Source organism: Saccopteryx bilineata, chromosome 3, assembly GCF_036850765.1.
Source record: "Saccopteryx bilineata isolate mSacBil1 chromosome 3, mSacBil1_pri_phased_curated, whole genome shotgun sequence".
Taxonomy (NCBI): domain Eukaryota; kingdom Metazoa; phylum Chordata; class Mammalia; order Chiroptera; family Emballonuridae; genus Saccopteryx; species Saccopteryx bilineata.
Window position 1 is genome coordinate 296030935 of NC_089492.1, and position 18462 is coordinate 296049396.

Sequence of the window (18462 nt, forward strand, 5' to 3'; positions counted from 1 at the left end):
CAGCCCGCGCGCGAAGCAAAGGCGAGGGTTGGCGTGATCACATCTGCACCGAACAGAGCTGCCGGCAGGGTCGCCCCGCGCGCTGCTGGCCGCCCCCACCCCCACGGGCGCACGCACGCCCAGCCCAGCCGGCTGCAGACACGCGCTCGCTCTGCCTCCCCCGACCGGCCCCCCCACGCTGCCGCCACCCCAGAATCCCCAAGGGTCCCGCATTCGGAAAGTGAGGTGAGCGCAACAGCACCAGGTGCGGAGGGGGAAACTGAGGCACGGGGGACCTGGGGAAGGGAGGGAGGAAGGAAGGAGATAGGCAGGTGGGTGAATGAACGGATAGGAAGGACAGACGGCTTCATCCAAGAGGGGTCCCTGTGCTCCTGAGATGCAGGAGTCGGGGGGGGGGGACCACATGGTGGGGCTCCCAGAATTCTGCAGCTCCTTGGAAATCTGGGAGTCGGGAATTGACGGACCCCCTTACCTGTCAAGTCTCCTTAGTCCCAGGAGAGATTCGCAGTCCTTGTTCCGCACCCCACCCCCAACCTTGGGGACCGGAGAAGGCCACCCTTGAGTCCTCCAAGAACCCAGGCGTCAGAGCTCACCGCCAGCCCACCCCCACTGGGGAACCAGTGTTCCCCAACTCGGGACCCCAGACCCCCTCGCAGAAGGCTGGAACCCCAGCGTCAGAGCACCCAGTGCCCCTTTTCCCCAGGGATCTAGGAGACCCAGTCTCCCTCCTCCAGGAACCCCTGGAACCAGGCGTCTGCGCCCCCGGCCCCCGCCTTCCGGATCCAGGTGTCCCCTCTCCTCAACCCCCCAGCCTGAAGCTTCGCGTCTCCGAGGCCGCGCTCGCGTCGCCATGGCAACAGGAGTCTATTTTGTGCTGGGAACACAGCTCCCGCCGCAGCGCCCCCCCTTTCCGCTCCTCCAAACCGGGCAGAGAGAGAGAGAGAGAGAGAAGAGAGAGAGAAGAGAGAAGAGGTGGTCCAGGAGGGAGATTGGGGGTCCGGAGTTGGGGAAGACACAGAGACACTCAGAAAGACAGATCTTTAGACAGAAAACCTGGGAAAATAAACAGAATCACAGGGGGACAGCGATGGGGATTTTGGGAGACCCAGAGAGGCAGGACAGACAGACAGTCAGACGGAGAGGAGCAGAGGGAAGGGAGGGGGAATGGTGGCACCCGGAAAACTGAGGCTCAGGGAAGGGGGCAGCGAGAGACAGAGACGTGGGACAGACGCAGATATGCGAGGAGAGAGACGCGTAGAAACACCGACAAAGATCAAGACCCAAGGACACATCCCGTTAGTCGACGAGAGAGACCGGACCGGAGAGGAGGGACGCACAGGGCGACAAGCGATAGCAAGGCCTAGGGACCTGGGGGGCCGACGGAGAGGGGCCGCAGGGACCGGGTCTCCCCCTCCACTCCGCCCGAGTGCGGCGTCGGGGGAGAGTTCACGTCTCTACCTCAGAGTCCTCGCCTTCGGGGCAGCGAGGTGGGAGTTGGGGGGTGGGTGGGAGAGGCAACGCCGGATCCTCCAGCCCACCGCTCCCCCTACCCACCCCTCCGTTTCACCTTCCACTTTCTCCCACCTGCTGGTCCACCTCCTCTTGAACCCAGATCCCCGCCTACTCTTCCTGGCTTTCCACCTCCCTGCCCCAAATCCACCCTCACTCCCCCCCCCCGATATTCACGGGCGCCTCTCTCTGCGTTCGGCCCTGGTGCGCTCGGCCCCCGCCCGCCACCCACCGCGACCCTCAGTTCCCCTCCGCCGCCACATGCGGAACCCCCCCCCCTCCAGCCCCCAGCTCTCTGGCGCAAGGGCTTTGACTGTTTTTCTGGGTTTCTATCCCGCTGTGGATCTCTGGCCCCCTGTCTGGCCCTCTCTGTCCTCCTCCCCGGGTCCTGCTCCCTCCCTCTCCATCTCTGCTGCTTCGGGGCTACTCCGGAGTCAGCTCACCTAGCCCCACCTAGCCGCGGCTCCCACCTCCAGCCGGCAGGGTCAGGAAGGGGCTAAGGGCCGGAAGTTGGGGCCAAGTGCTGTGCGGGGTGGCAGGTGGGGCAGGGGGTTCTCCAGAAGAACGAGGACCCACCCAGTGGGACCTATTGGGGGACCCCTCCCTCCAGCTGGCTTCCTTGTTCTCTGTCCACACACCTGTGTCTCTTAGGGCTGAGGGGGTTTAGGGCACCTACAGCCAGACCTTGGTCCAGAGCTGCTGGGCATTCAAGGTGAGGAGAATGAGGAGAGGGGGGCTCAGGGGCCCCCTTCTTTTCCACCTGTGGAGGAGAAAAGTGTCTCTGTGTGAGTGAACGAGGGTGGGGGCCAGGGTGTGACTGTGTGTGTGTGTGTGTGTGTGTGTGTAGAGGGGGTTGTCACATTCCTACTCCCAGAATCTCCACCACTGGGTGAGGGTATGTTTGCGCCCACAAGGTTGCGTGACTGGGGGCTGTCATGTGTGCAGCTGTGTGTTCATATGCAGCCAGCTTGGGCAGGTCCTTGCCCGTGTTCTTGAGCTGTGTGTGATCCAAATGTGTCACGATGTCTGAGATCATGTTTGGGTCTCTTGTGCCCATCCGGGCTGAAACAGGCAGATGTGCCTGGCTGCGTGTCCGCGTGGAGCTGTGTATGTGTGTGCTGTGAAGGGGCTCCAGGTAGACCATCAGGATGGCCCTGGGTGTCCTTCAGTGTTGCATCCGTGACATACATTGTGGGTGTCCTGTGCTCTGTGTTGTGTGTGTACGTTCTCTTGTGTGTCTGCTTAGTTTTGTGTGAGCTAAGGGACAAATTTGTGCCCCTATAGCCTTGTGTCTGGATGGGCCACTTTGTCCCTAGGTGTGTGTCCCCTTCCCGCCAGTAGGTGCTGCCCTGCATTGCATTGGAAAATGTGAGGCAGGAGCAGGAAGCTGTGGGTTTCTTCATCCCTAGAGAGGCTGAGCGCGCGCGCGCGCGCGCGTGTGTGTGTGTGTGTGTCTGTCTGTTGTGACTGGTGTGTTGCTAGGTTTGAAAGGATGTGCGCCACTGCTCCCCCCCCAGAACTGGGAATGGCTGGGAGTTGTGTCTCCCTGGGTGTGTGTGTGCATATGTGTGCAGTTGGAGGGGACAATGGAACTCTATCAGCAGAGGGAGAATTTGTATCCAGAGCCCAGGAAAGACTTGGCACAGAACAAGGATTGGCCATGCACACTTGATCAAACATGGCAGGGGCGTGTCTGTGCCAATGAGGCAAACACCCCTGGCCCTGTACTGCTCCCCAGCACCAATGGTTCGGCAGGCAGATGGCACCCTTGTGTGAGTCTGAAAAGGGTGCCCCTTTCCACAGATGGATGCCACCCATTGGCACACCTTAGAAAGGATAGCCCCTCTTGGTTTCAGCCAGAGATGAATGAAAGAATCTACACTGCTAAGCCCTGGCTGGCTGGCTCAATGGTAGAGCGTTGGCCCTGTGTATGGAAGTCCTGGGTTTGATTCCTGACCAGGGCACACAGAAGCGCCCACCTGCTTCTTCCCTCTCCCCCCCTCTCTGTGCTAGAATGGCTCCAGTTAAGGCAGAGAAATGCCCCAGATGGACAGAGCATCGCCCCCTAGTGGGCATGTCAGGTGGATCCTGGTCAGGCACATGTGGAAGTCTGTCTGTCTGCCGTCCGGCCTCTCACTTCAGAAAAATACGCACACAAAAAAGAGAGAATCCACACTGCTGTGTGCATGTGCCACTGTTGGGAGGGGTGTGTGTGTGTGCGCGCGTGTGCACGCGCACCAAGTGTTTCCCTGTGTGGGATTAAGTCATCCATGTTTTGTGAGTGGCGCTACCCTGAGGCCTGAGTTTCAAGTCCCACTCCACTGCTTGGGGACTGTGGGGCTCAGGTGAATGAGGGGACCTGTTGGAACTTTGGTGCCCTCGTTTGAAGTTTGTGTGTGAGAGAGACAGACAGACAGACACACACACACACTTACACAGATACTGAGGTTTGAAGTCCCTAGATCTAGATAAGGGAAAGAAATCAGCGTTTGGGGGGAAATGAGGACCGTAAGAGTCTAAGCCAGTGGTTCTCAACAAGGGCAACTGTGCCCCAGGAGCCATCCGGCAGTGCCTGGAGGCATCTTATGCTGTCACGACTTTGGGAGAGAAGGCTAATGCACCTGCCTTGTGGATGCTGCTAAACATCGGTCCCCAAAACTCAGCAGTGCTGAGGTTGAGAACCTTGAACTCCCTACCAGCCTGGTCTACAGATTCCCAACTTCAGTCTCTCTCTGCCTTTCCTCCCCACACCCACACCCCTTTCTCCTGTCCCCGCTAACCTGTCCCACCCTCCTGTTCGCATGGCCCTGACCTCTCCCCTCCCAATCTCCCCATCTTCCTCTCTCTCCCCCCATCTCACCTCTTCCTCTCCACCACCCACTTCCACAGTTCCTTCTCCCTTTGTCACATTGGTCCTGTTTTTTTGTCCACCTCTCTGATGTCTCCTTCCCAGTCTTTTCTCTCCATCCAGCACTTCCTTTGATCCTTTCCGTCCACCGTTGTCCTTTGTCATTCTGTTCTATTCCGGTCCGGTTTAGGCGTGTTTCCCTCGCTCCCTGTTTCGGCTGCCCCGTGGGGCCGACAACGTTGGGGCCATGCCTCTTACCCCCTCCCCATCCTTTCTGTCTCCATCCCTCTACCTGCCCTCGCCTCCCTTCCTCATCCTCTCTAGCTACCTGTCTCCACATTTCCTCACCTCTAAACATCTCTCTCCCACCCTCCGCTCCAGCCTAGGTCCTCCATTCAGCCTGGCGGCCCCGTCCGACCTCCTGCGTGCCCCATGCCGGCCCTCCAGCTCCTCGGGACCCTCCTGCTCCTGGCCTCGACGGCCAGCCACGCTGAGGCGCGCCCGTCCAACGCTACGAGCGCGGAGCCCCCAGGCCGGCTTCCGGGCCTGCTGGCGCACCTGCGGCGCCTAACCGGGGTCCTCACGGGTGGCGGGGACGCAGTGGGCCCGGGCTCCAACGGCACCAGGACCAGCCCCTCGAGCGGGACGGGCGCGGCTGCTCGGGCGCCCCCTCCGGCGGAGCTCTGCCACGGCTACTACGACGTCATGGGCCAGTACGACGCCACCTTCAACTGCAGCACCGGCTCCTACCGCTTCTGCTGCGGCACCTGCCACTACCGCTTCTGCTGCGAGCACCGCCACATGCGCCTGGCGCAGGCCTCCTGTTCCAACTACGACACGCCGCGCTGGGCCACCACGCCGCCGCCGCTGGCCGGGGGCACCGGGGGTGCGGGCGGGGGGCCCGGGCCCGGCCAGGCCGGGTGGCTGGAAGGGGGCCGGGCAGGGGGCTCCGGGGTGCGTGGGGGCGAGGGCCCCGGGGGCAGCACGGCCTACGTAGTGTGCGGGGTCATCAGCTTCGCCCTGGCCGTAGGCGTCGGAGCCAAAGTGGCCTTCAGCAAGGCGTCCCGTGCGCCCAGGGCGCACCGGGATATCAACGTGCCCAGGTGTGTGCGCGCTCTGGCAGGAGGGTAGGGAGCCTGCGGGCGGGCCTGGGCAATTGGAAGGCGTTATCCTCGGGGAGGGCAGACTACAGGGATTGGGGTGTTGTCAGAGACCAAGGAGGCAGCCACCACAAGAGCCTGGGAACGCCTGGCTGTTGAGTGTTGGGGAGGCTCACGCCTCGTTCATCCAACAAATACTTCTTGAGCACTTTCTGTGGGCCAGGAGCTGGGCATACAGGAGTAAACAAAACACAATCCCATCCCAGGTCCACTGCCTGTGGGCTCTGTGACCCCGGGGCAATTTGCTTAACCTGTTTGTGCCTCTGTTTTCTCATTTGTACCATGGGGCTAATAAATGTTCCCCACTCATTTGGACTGTAATAAAGATGAACTGGGTTGATTCATGTCACGTCCTGGCACACGGTAAGCCCTCAAAAAATGTTGGCTGCTGTTATCATAAAAGTTAGTGGCCAAAAAAGAAAAAGTTAGTGGTGGAGATAGTAAGCAAGCAACAAAGATGCGATATACCATTAGATATTGATAAAAAGGTGCGAAGAAAATAGAGCAGCCTAAAGAGTCAGGGCAGGGGTGCTGTTGTTTTATATGAAGTGGCCAGGAAAGGCCTCTCTGAGCAGACTTGAAGGAAGGGGGCAAACCAAGCAGATATCTGTGGGAATGGCATTCCAGACAGAACAGTCATTGCAAAGGTCCTGTGGCGGGGTGTTTGCAAGACAGCGAAGGAGCCCATACAGCTAGAGAGTAATGGGGAACCGTCTGGAGGGGTCCTGAACTCAGGCTACACCAGGAGACAAGGTTGCAAGGGGCCAGAGACTGCTTAGGAGACCGTAGCGAGGATCCAGTGAGAGAGAGCGGGGGTGGTGAGGAGTGACCAGGTTAGGGATATATCTTGGTGGTCGAATCTGCAAGGTTGCTGAGGAACGTGAAGAAAAGGAAAAAAGTCAAGGGTGACTCTAAAATTGGGGGTGAATGGGGCACCCTTTATCCCTGGGGCGGGGAGGCTGCAGAAGAAACAGGATGGAGCTCCACCCAAGTCAGGGTGGGGCGGGACCGCAGGGTGGACGGTGTAGGTAGGGTCCGAATGAATTGGGAAGCAGGAAGTGTGGTCCCAGGAACCTTTGGGTGGACAGCGAGGGGCGTGGCCAAAGGCGAGAAGCCCAGCTGAGCTGAGTTAACAGATTACCCCTAAGGTGAGAATAGAAAGGGGGAAGAAGGCTGGGCCCTCCGTCCCTCCCTCCACTCCGGTCCTCAAGCCACGTCTGACCATCCCTCTGCCACCTTTAGGGCTCTGGTGGACATATTGAGGCATCAGGCAGGACCTGCAACCCGCCCGGACCGGGCACGAAGCAGCTCCTTGTCCGCGGGGATCGGGGGTCCGGATAGTATGACTCCGAGGACACCCAAGAACCTCTACAGCACCATGAAGTCCTCCAACCTCGGTAAGTGGAACCCGGGAACGGTGGCGGCCGCCTCTGACCACGCCCCCTCATCCTTGTAGCCCCGCCCTATCCAGGTGGCTCCACCTCTGACTGCCCTACCCCGCCCCCAACCGCAGCCTCCCAGTCTCTGCAGTGAGAAAACCCCTTCCCCCCCTAGTTCCCGTGGACCCCGCGGGTGGGCGCTGTGGACGCCACGGTGACTTAGGTTTAGACATTCTTGGGTCCAGTGTGCAAATAACAAACCCCACGTCAGACCACCCAACAGTCAACGACACATCAGGACACACCTAACTATTGAATTAGAACTTGGGGGGGAGGGCAGACCGCCTAGGGTTGGCACCCTGACTCTGCACCCGTGTGTCCTGGGGCCAGCTCTTGTCCTCATTCATAAGATGACAAGCATAGGGTAGCCCCCTGCTGGGGCTGTTCTGAAGACCCAATGAACAAATGAGCAGCATGCTCAGAGCCATGCCTGGCCCAGGAAACACACTGCATAAACGTGAGTTCTTGTTGTTATTCTTGTATTTCACGGTGAGTGCGTCAAGCACTCTTGATTGGGACTGGCTGAAAGGGTCTTGTCTGATGGGAAGAGGAAGACTCCCCCAGGAAATACAGCTTGAGCAGTGGCCTGCAGGGTGAGGGCAGTCACTCAGAATGGGGGAGCTCTGGGTGGCCGGAGCCAAGCTAGGGAGGCCAGGGAGAGGGTGGACAGACACTTTGAGTGCCAGGCTGAACTGAGGAGCCCTACCTTGGTCCTGAGGGCCATGGGGAGCCACAGAGGAGTTTAGAGCAAAGTCAGAAATAGATGGGGGCACTATATCCTTCTTGAAGGGGAGAGGCTGGGATGATAGTCCAGGCCGTGAAGGACAGGCCTGAACTGGTTTTGAGAAGCAGTAAGAAAGAGACATTTGAGATGGATTTTGAGAGGCAAGTAGGAGTTCTTCAGGCAAAGGTGCAGGGTGGGAGGGGGAGCAAAGGCAGGGATTCAAGGCAGCAAGAACAGCATGTGCAAAGGCCCTGTGGCAGGACTGAGTTAGGTTCAGTCAGGCACCATGGAGAAGTGTGGCTTGAGAGGAGGGGTGGGAGATGTCAGCTCGGACCAAGTTGCACAGGCTTCAAATGCCACTGCTGGCTTCAACTGTCCCTGGGGTGAGTGAGGGTGATGACAGAACATGGGAAGAGTGCCGACCAGCAGAGGGGCCAGGGCAGCTGTGGGTATCAGACTACCATGGTGGGGCTGATCTTGGACACGGCTGGCCAATGGCCAGAAAGCTGGTTTGATGATCCAGGAGGGAGAAGCAGGTCAGGGTCAAGATTCCAGAGCTGGGGACCAAGTGGATGTAAGCGGGGGAGCCTTCTAAGAGACCGAGACAGCAGCGCTCACTGGGGAGCAGGAGATGGTGGTGACGCCACCTCCCTTCTTGGTCCCTACAGACAACCTGCACCACAACTACCTGCACCTCAATGTCAACAGCCCCAAGCACCATGGCACCACTCTGGGTACGGACTAGGGCTGGGCTGGTGGGGATGACAGGGCTCCTTTCCTAACCCCCTCTTGATGGAGCCCAAGCCTAGTGCCTGGGACAGAGCAGGTGGGAGACCCTGTGAGCCTGTCCTCACAGTGTAGCCAGTTAACAAAGTGAACCTCGGTTTCCCAGTTTGCCCACTGGACGTGGTCAAGTCTCTCTCCCACCCGTGTTGGTGGGGAGATACAGGAGTCTACTCCCCTCCCCAGCCTGGGGCACAGCACCCAGCTTGTGCTGAGCAAGGGCCAGTTGCCCTCTCCTGTGACAAGTCCTCCTCCTCCTCCAGCAAAGAGCCTGCCTCCTGACATCGCGGTGGGGGTCAGGGGACACCTGGACAACGGGAATTTGAAGGGCTAGAATCCCAGATTTCTAATTCCCCAAAGGGGCTGAGGTCTGGAAGTCTGGGTCTGAGGGAGGCTGTGGAAACGGGAACTCCTGGGTCTCAAGGAGGGAGGGGCCGGACTCACCCTAGCTGCGCCCTCTGCCGGCAGACTGGAGAGTCGCCCCACCCAGCCCCTCCTTGCATTACTCCACGCTATCCTGCTCGCGGTCCTTCCACAACCTTTCGCATCTGCCCCCGTCCTACGAGGCTGCTGTGAAATCCGAACTCAACCGCTACTCCTCCCTCAAGAGGCTGGGTGAGTCCCCGGAGGGGGAGGAGCCGGAGCGAAAGGGCGGGGTCAGGGCTAGGCCTATAGGTTCAAGACCGTGGACAGTGGCCCAACAAACCTCGAGAGGTTTAGAGGCTCCCTTAGGTCTGTTCCAGTATTACATGAAGTAATGTGTGTGTGTGTGTGTGTGTGTGTGTGTGTGTGAGAGAGAGAGAGAGAGAGAGAGAGAGAGAAAGAGAGAGAGAGAGAGGCATAAACAAACAGGAAGGGAGAGCCCTGGCCGGTTGGCTCAGCGGTAGAGCGTCGGCCTGGCGTGCGGGGGGACCCGGGTTCGATTCCCGGCCAGGGCACATAGGAGAAGTGCCCAATTGCTTCTCCACCCCCTCCCCCTCCTTCCTCTCTGTCTCTCTCTTCCCCTCCTGCAGCCAAGGCTCCATTGGAGCAGAGATGGCCCAGGCGCTGGGGATGGCTCCTTGGCCTCTGCCCCAGGCGCTAGAGTGGCTCTGGTCTCGGCAGAGTGACGCCCCGGAGGGGCAGAGCATCGCCCCCTGGTGGGCATGCGGGAGTCTGTCTGACTGTCTCTCCCGGTTTCCAGCTTCAGAAAAATACAAAAAAAAAAAAAAAAAAAAAAAAAAAAAAAAAACCCAGGAAGGAAGAGAGATGAGAAGCATCAATTCTTCGTTGTGGCACCTTAGTTGTTGATTGCTTTCTCATATGTGCCCTGACCCCAGGGGGCTACAGCAGAGCGAGTGACCCCTTGCTCAAGCCAGCAACCGTGGGCTCAAGCCAGCGACCATGGTGTCATGTCGATGATCCCAGGTTCAAGCTGGCAACCTCGGGGTTTTGAACCTTGAACCTCAGCATCCCAGGTCAATGTTCAGGTCACTGTGCCACCGCATGGTCAGGCAATATTTGTACATTCTTAAGTACAGGAAAGCTTTGGAACTTGTTATTAGAACATTTTTGAAAGCATTTATCACAATCTGTTGATATCTTACTTCCAATTATATCCTCTGGCTCAAGTAAATTTTTATTAAAATTCTCTTTATAAAAGAAGGCATTTTCAAACATACCCAAGAAAAAGAAAAGTGTCCAATGAACCCCCATGTTCCTATCATCCAGTGTTAACAATGAGCAAGATTTTGTTAATCTTTCCTCCCTCCATCCCATCTTTTGGTGCATTATTATATATCGAGAGACAGGGAGGTGAAGAGACAGACTCCTGCATATGTCTCAACCAGGATCCACCCGGCAACCCCTTCTGGGGCTGATGTTCTGCCCATATGGGGCCGCTGCTCTGTTGCTTGGCAACTGAGACATTTTGGCACCTGAGGCAGGCCATAGAGCCATACTCAGTGCCCAGAGCCAACTTGATCATTTGAGCCATGGTTGTGGGAGGTGAAGAGAGAGAGGTGGTGGAAGGTGTAGAGGTTAGTTCTCCTGTGCTCTGACTGGGAATCAAACTCAGGACTTTCATACATCATGCTGACGTTCTACCTCTGAGCCAACTGGCCAGGGCCTGGTGAATTGTTTTTAAACACATCCCAGAGATTAAGTCACTTCATCCACTAATATTTCAGTAATACACACAACTGAAAAAAATGTATGAACCAGTACTCACCATATTCCCTTATTATGGGGATGCCTTCTGATAATTAGAATTTTCTAAGGCCCTGGCCAGTTGGCTCAGTGGTAGAGTGTCGGCCTGGCGTGCAGGAGTCCCAGGTTCAATTCCCGGCCAGGGCACACAGGAGAAGCACCCATCTGCTTCTCCACCCCTCCCCCTCTCTGTCTCTCTCTTCCCCTCCCGTAGTCAAGGCTCTATTGGAGCAAAGTTGGCCCAGGCACTGAGGATGGCTCCATGGCCTCTGCCTCAGGCACTAGAATGGCTCTGGTTGCAACAAAGCAACGCCCCAGATGGGCAGAGCATCGCCCCCTGGTGGGCGTGCCAGGTGGATCCCGGTTGGGCTCATGTGGGAGTCTGTCTGACTGCCTCCCCATTTCCAACTTCAGAAAAATACAAAAAAAAAAAAAAAAAAAGAATTTTCTATACTGCTTCTTTTTTTTCTTTGTGTGTGTGTGTGTGACAGACAGCGAGAGGGACAGACAGACAGGAAGGGAGAGAAATGAGAAGTGTCAATTCTTCATTGTGGCTCCTTAGTTATTTGTTGGATTGCTTTCTCATGTGTGCCTTGACGGGGGTGGGGAGTGGCTATAGCAGAGCAAGTGACCCATTGCTCAAGCCAGCAACCTTTGGCTCAAGCCAGTGACCCTACGCTCAAGCCGGATGAGCCCATGCTCAAGCTAGCGACCTCGGGGTTTTGAACCTGGGTACTCAGTGTCCCATTCCAAAGCTGTATCCACTGTGCCACCACCTGCTCAGGCCTAGCTTCATTTTTTTCAAAATGCCTATCGTGACCCAGAAAACTGACTTCACAACCCACGTAGGGGCCACATCTCCAAGTTTGAAAAACACTGCTACAGGATGAAAAGGAAGGGGAGATACTTCCTCAAAAACAAGCACTGGGCCTGACCAGGCGGTGGCGCAGTGGATATAGCGTGAGCACTGCAAAGTGTGGCGTCGCTCAGGTACAGTACTACTTCCAGTGACATGGGACGCACGCCTCCCAGCTCCAGAAGTGCGTCATATCACTTGTTACGCTAGCAGTGACAAATATGGAACCAGACATTGACCATCCCATTAGCCAAAAGCAGGCCCATAGTTCCCATTGAAATACTGGTCAGTTTGTTGATTTAAATTTACTTGATCTTTATTTTAAATATTGTATTTGTTCCCTTTTTTTTTTTTTGTATTTTTCTGAAGCTGGAAACGGGGAGAGACAGCCAGACAGATTCCTGCATGCGCCCGTCCGGGATCCACCGGGCACGCCCACCAGGGGGCAACGCTCTGCCCACCAGGGGGTAATGCTCTGCCCCTCCGGGGCGTCGCTCTGCCGAGACCAGAGCCACTCTAGCGCCTGGGGCAGAGGCCAAGGAGCCATCCCCAGCGCCCGGGCTATCTTTGCTCCAATGGAGCCTTGGCTGCAGGAGGGGAAGAGAGAGACAGAGAGGAAGGAGGGGGTGGGGGTGGAGAAGCAAATGGGCGCTTCTCCTGTGTGCCCTGGCTGGGAATCGAACCCGGGTCCCCCGCACGCCAGGCCGACGCTCTACCGCTGAGCCAACCGGCCAGGGCCCCGTTTTGTTTTTTTATTTTAAAATAAGATATGTGCAGTGTGCCTAGGGATTTGTTCATAGTTGTTTTTTTTTTATAGTCCAGTCCTCCAACGGTCTGAGGGACAGTGTAAAAAGTTTGGGGACCCCTGGGCTAGAGTGTTCTGGGTGATACAGGAGTCCCCGTGGGGGGATGGGTTCAGCGTGGGAAGCCAGGGGAAGGGGACGGGTCTGGGCTGGCTGGGACTGACCTCTGTGCCTTGTCACCTGCTCCCCAGCCGAGAAGGACCTGGACGAGGCCTACCTGAAGCGGTGGCACCTGGGGGAGATGCCCCGCGGGACGCTGCCCCTGCACACACTGCGGCGGCCCGGCACCGGGGGTGGCTACCGCCTGGACGGCTGGGGCAGCCCCGAGGAGCTGGGCCTGGCGCCCGCGCCCAACCCACGACGGGTCATGTCCCAGGAGCACCTGCTCGGCGACTCGGGACGCTCGCGCTACGAGTTCACGCTGCCGCGCGCGCGCCTAGTGTCGCAGGAGCACCTGCTGTTGTCGTCGCCCGAGGCCCTGCGCCAGAGTCGGGAGCACCTGCTGTCGCCCCCGCGCAGCCCGGCGCTGCCCCCGGATCCCGCCTCCCGCGCCGCCGCCGGCCTGGCTGCCTCCCACTCCAACCTGCTGGTGGGGCCCGGGGGACCCCCCACGCCGCTGCATGGGCTGCCACCGACGCCTGGCCTGCACGCGCACCACCACCACCACGGCCTGCACGGCTCTCCGCAGCCCGCCTGGCTGGCGGACGCCGGCGGGGGCGGGGGCACGCTGGTCCACCGGCCGCCCTTCCAGCGCCAGGGCACTCTGGAGCAGCTGCAGTTCATCCCCGGCCATCACCTGCCCCAACACCTGCGCACTGCCAGCAAGAACGAGGTGACTGTCTGAGGCCAGGCTCGGGGCGTTGGGGCTGCCACCTCGCGGGCCCCCATTTCGGCCTGGATCCCCACACACACACACATACTCCAGGGCGCAGGACCCTCCGTGGTCAGGGCGGCGGGCTGCCTCCGAAGACACTGCTTTGAATGAAATTGTCACCGGAGATAAGGGCCTCCTTTTAGAATGTCACAGCAGATACATACAATCCCTCCTCCTATGTCACTGTTTGAGGCCAGGCCTCCTTCCCATGACGTCATCACAGAGGAAGAGGCCTGCCTGTGAGATTATCACTGGCCACAATGTCCACACTGGGACCAAACGTTTTCAAGGGGTCATCATAGAAGAATGATGGGCCTACCCCTGAGGCCATCCATGACATCATCACAAAGACTTCCTTCTTGTGACGTCATAGCAGAGACAATGCCTTGTTCTATGACGTCATGCTAGAGAAAATATTCCTTCCTGTGAGGTCACTGTGGAAACAAGTCTTGCCCTTTTGACATCAACTTTGGCACCAGAAGCCTCGTTTGACATCATTACCAGGAAAATCCTTTCCTCTGGAGAAGATGCCTCTTTCTATGATGTCATCACTACAAAGCCATCTTGCTGGTACACATTCCAGGGGAGAACACCTCCCCAAGTGTGTCTCGCTAGACATAAGGCCTTCTTTCCATGACATCATCACAGGGACGCCCCCTCCTTCCTGCGGTGCCATCACCAGAGAAGGTGCCTTGCCCTATGACATCATGGGGGAGGGACTGTGCCTCTTCCAGAGGGTGCGTCACCAGAGGTGAGAGTCCTTCTGTGATGGCGCCACCAGATTCTGCCTTCTCTAAGAGGATGTCATGCGACACCTCTCTGCTGCGGCCGCCTCATAAGAGGGCATGACATGCCTGGAGTCCACAAGAAAGTGCTCTGCCCTGAGCTGTCACCAGAAGGATGTAACATCACTGGGGAGGCTGCCCCATCTAGAAAGGTTTCCCCAGAGGTGATGGTCTGTCCTAGGTTGTTTGCAATGAGGACCCCCCCACTCCTGCGTGAGGGTCTGCCCCCATGCTATGATGTCATCACCAGAGCCACTGCCCACTTTGGAGGGCTGTCCCTTGTGATGGTGTCACCAGTTTCTGCCTTGTCCCACCATAATGTAGTGTGGTCACTCCTTCCCCCAGATCCCAGGAATATGCCCAACATGATCTACACTAGATTGACCCTCCCTCTAAAGAGAGGTCGGGCCTTGGGTCCCACGCTTGCACAGTGACGTCACCTCCTGTGTGATTCCTGGAGGACAGCACTCCCAGACCGGCTTCTCCTCTCAAGGAGGCTGCCCTGGCCCACCAGACTCTTAGAGTCAGAGACTCATAGGTGTCCCAAAGTCCAGTGCCACTCCTCTCTGCCATAACTAGGGACATCATGGCCTCTGTCAACAAAGTCCTGGCCTCCTGTTGGTGTCAGGGAGGGTGGGGTTTGCCTGCTATTGATCTTACTGATAACATCCTCAGCACCATAGACTCCCATCACCCATGATGTCATGGCATCTGGGGTCCAATGCCAATCATGCCTAATGATGACATCATTTTCCAGTATTCCCCATGACCTATGGTGTCTTCACCTCCCCGGACCCACCACAACTATGGTATCGTCCTCTTCCAGGATTTACCATGACCCTATAGGTCATCTTCTCCCAAGGTTCCCCCATAGCCAATGGTGTCACCATCTTCTATGATTCTCTACAACCATGGTGTCATCATCTTCCTAGATTCAACACCACGATTGTCTCATCATCCCCTAGGATTCACCACAGCTGATGATGTCACCATCTCCAAGAATTCACCATGTCCGATGATTTCATTACCTTCCAGAATCCACTGTGGCCAATACTAACATCCTCTACCAAGATCCACTAGGACTGATGATGCCACTGTTTCCCATAGTCTCTGATACTTGTGGTGTCATCAACTTGCAGGATCCACTTCAACCATAATGTCTTCACACCCCAGGATCCACCCTAGCTATGGTGTCATCACCTCCCAGGATATATACTTCAGACATGGTGTCACCCTCACCCAGCATCCATGAGAACCAATGGTGTCCCCAGGACCCATGACACCCAATAGTGTCATCATCTGCTGGGATCCACCACAACCATGACATCATCTAGGATCCACAACACCCAAAATAGTGTCATCACTTCCCAGGATCCATTTCAACCATGTATTATCTTCCAGGATCCATCATCTTGGGAGCAAGTACCATGACAACTGTGTTTCAATTGTCTTCTGGGGGGTCACATGGCACCTACCATTTTCCCCTTAAGGGAACCCAGCACAAACACCATCCTCCTGTGGCCCTTCTTGATGGTTTCACTGCCTCGCTCCCGTTGTAAGCTGACACCTGCATTGACCCCACCACAGACTTGGCCTTGGCCAGGGCCCCTGTGGCCCTTCTGGTGAGAGCATCCAGGCCCCTCCTAACTCATTGCTCTTGCCCAAGTCTCTGATCGGTGACAGGGTCAAGATGGAGACCTCTTATCATGGAGACCTCTTGTCATCACCAGAGAGAGAAAGAGAGAGAGAGAGAGAGAGTGTGTGTGTGTGTGTGTGTGTGTGTGTGTAGGTGGGTGCTTTCCGGTCCTTGGGTAACTTCACTGCCCCTGGCCCAATCCCTCTTCCCTGGACCTCTACCTGAAGCAGCACTGTGTTGGCTTGGGTCTGACACTCCTCAGAGCTCCCGTGGGCTAGGCCAACAGCTGCTAACATCCCTGGGGCCTTCAATCCTGTCCTCCGCTGGCCTGCTCCTGGGACCAGCAGAGTTGGAGGGCCATGCCATTGCCGGTGCCATCTGCATGGAGGGTCCGGGGGTGTGGAGCTCTGCATCATCCCAACAGTCGGAGAAGCAGCATTCTGTCCTTCATCTCTCCCCTCACACACCAGGGAGCCCCCCAGGGCTTCCGCGAATTTGCTATCACCCAATTCTCTTTGTACATAGCCATGTTGTGGGGGCAACGATTCCCCCCACTCTTAAGGGCTACATGCCCCCTCCCCCAGTCCCCAGGGTGAGGTGGGGGCACCTCTCCCCCTCCTTTGGACCATTCCCTCCTCCTGTCTCCCCTTACCCCACATACTGGCACCTCAGTTCATCCCTGCAAAACCTTTGGCCCCACAGATCCTGAGGGAACACGGAGAGGGGGCAGCCCTATCTGCGTAGGCCTAGTGTTCAATGCTATGCTTACTTACCGCTCTTCTTCTGGGCTTCTCTAACCCCTTCTAGGGCCTCCCCCTGCCCGGTGCCCCTCCAGCAGACTGCAACTCCCCCCCCCCAGAGGAGCCAGCTTCAGCGCCTGCCCCTCCCAGACTGCCCCCCACCTCTGCTTACCCCCACACACACACACAGAGCACTCAGCTTTCTCCAGCCCCTGGAATTGGGGGGGGGCTCCAGGTCCTGCTTTTGTAGGCCCCCCCTCAACTTACTCTCTCCTGGCTTAGATTCCAGGTGTTGTGTCCCCTCCCCTCCTCCAGGCCCCCACTCACTCAGCCAGAGTCAGCCTGTGACCCTGGGGCCTTGACCTCTTATCTTAAATAAGCCATAGCGGGAGAGGTCTCAAGGAGGTGAGGAAGTGGGCATGTCCTGCCAAGTCCCCCGGATGTTCCCAGAGCTGCAACCTCACCATGTGAGTCTCCCTCCTCCATAAACACACACACACACACCTGCCCTTCTGACAGTGGGCAGTGGGGGGCGCTGCAGAGACAAGAAGACAAACAGTTCTGGACCAGAAGACCCTCCCCAGCTCTGCCTCCCTCCTCACCCACCCCTAGCCCAACATTAGACTCTTCCCCCCCACCACCAGTTTCTTGGTGAGAACAGCCCACTGAGCTGCAAGTTGGTATTTTTGGAATAAACAGATGTTTTTCCTGATTCCCAAGCTCCAAGTCACTGTTGGGAAGGGAGGGATTTTCACCTGGGTGTTTGTGGGTCAGTAGGGATTCCCCATGTGGCCACGGTGGGGGCGGGCACCTAAGTGTTCTCCTGGGTGGTCAGGGCTGCCTCCCTGCATCCTCACCAAGGGAGAAGTCAGGCATGGGGGTGTGTGTGGAAGGGGCCTTAAGTTCTCAGTTTCTGCCTGACCCGGCGGTGGCACCGTAGATACTGTCAGACTGGAACGTGGAGGATCCAGGTTCAAAACCCCAAGGTTGGCAGCTTAAGCGCAGGGTCGCTGGCTTGAGTGTGGGAACATAGACATGACCCCATGGTCGCTGACTTGAAGCCCCGGGTCGCTGGCTTGAACAAGGGGTCACTCGCTCTGCTGTAGCGCCCCCCCCCAGTCAAGGCACATATGAGAAAGCAATCAATAAACAACTAAGGTGCCACAACAAAGAATTGATGCTTCTCATCTCTCTCCCTTCCTGTCTGTCCCTATCTGACCCTCTCTCTATGTCTCTGTCAAAAAAAAAGTCCTCAGTTTCTTCCCAAGAATGCCTCTTACCTCTGAGCACTTAAGCACTTGCTGGCAGGTTCTGTTTGCACCCCCTTATATTTGAATTACCTGGGGGATTTTATTAGTGGGGCAACATATCAGTTTTCTGGGGCTACTGTAACAAAATACTACACACTGGGCAGCTTAAGCACAGAAAACACTGTCCCTCAATTCCGGAGGCTATAAGTCCAAGGTCAGGGTGTCACGGGCCTGGTTCCCTCTGAGTCTGAAAATCTGTTCCTGCCTTTTTGTCCTAGCTTTTGATGGCTTGCTAGCAGTGGCTGGTGTTCTTCTACATGTCTTCTTCCTTCTGTCCCCATCTGTCTGTGCCCAAACTTCCCTGTTTTATAGGGACACCAGTCATATGGGATTGGAGCCTACCCCCAGTGACTTTTTTATTTTTAAATTCATTTTAGAGAGGAGAGAGAGGAGATAGAGAGTGAGAGAGAGAGAGAGAGTGAAAGAGAGAGAAAAGGGGAAGGAGCAGGAAGCATCAACTCCCATATGTGCCTTGACCAGACAAGTGCAGGGTTTTGAACCGGCAACCTCAGCATTCCAGGTCGACGCTTTATCCACTGCGCCACCACAGGTCAGGCGACGTTTTTAATTTTTTTGTGACAGAGACAGAGTCAGAGAGAGTAATAGATAGGGACAAACAGACAGGAAAGGAGAGAGATGAGAAGCATCAATTCTTCATTGCGACACCTTAGTTGTTCACTGTTTGCTTTCTCATACGTGCCTTGACCAGGGGGCTACATCAGAGCGAGTGACCCCTTGCTCAAGCCAGCAACCTTGAGCCTTGCTCAAACCAGATGAGCCTACTCCCAAGCCGGCAACCTCAGAGTCT

The 18462-nt window shown here is 56.9% G+C and overlaps 1 protein-coding gene across 4 annotated transcripts; it reads left to right on the forward strand.

Annotated features, from left to right (window-relative positions):
- Positions 1-93: 93 nt before the first annotated feature.
- Positions 94-17310, forward strand: SHISA7 (shisa family member 7). Of its 4 annotated transcripts, XR_010730552.1 has the most exons (7): positions 94-225; positions 4739-5460; positions 6760-6914; positions 8349-8414; positions 8932-9078; positions 12501-13934; positions 14934-17310. XR_010730552.1 is itself a non-coding variant. In XM_066270995.1 (6 exons), exons 2-6 carry the CDS (start codon positions 4790-4792, stop codon positions 13151-13153), a joined length of 1692 nt encoding a protein of 563 aa, XP_066127092.1. In that variant the 5' UTR covers positions 94-225; positions 4739-4789; the 3' UTR covers positions 13154-17310. The 4 variants fall into 4 exon arrangements, 3 of the variants coding, with proteins under 3 accessions (XP_066127092.1, XP_066127093.1, XP_066127094.1); XM_066270995.1 differs by having other exon boundaries at positions 12501-17310; XM_066270997.1 differs by lacking the exon at positions 94-225 and adding an exon at positions 1412-1487 and having other exon boundaries at positions 12501-17310.
- Positions 17311-18462: the final 1152 nt, after the last annotated feature.

Coding starts and splice junctions, on each gene's coding strand:
- SHISA7 (XM_066270995.1), top strand. CDS start 4,790: ATGCCGGCCCTCCAGCTCCTCGGGACCCTCCTGCTCCTGGCCTCGACG. Junction 6,915..8,348: donor CATGAAGTCCTCCAACCTCG/GTAAGTGGAACC, acceptor TGGTCCCTACAG/ACAACCTGCACCACAACTAC. Junction 9,079..12,500: donor CTCCTCCCTCAAGAGGCTGG/GTGAGTCCCCGG, acceptor CCTGCTCCCCAG/CCGAGAAGGACCTGGACGAG.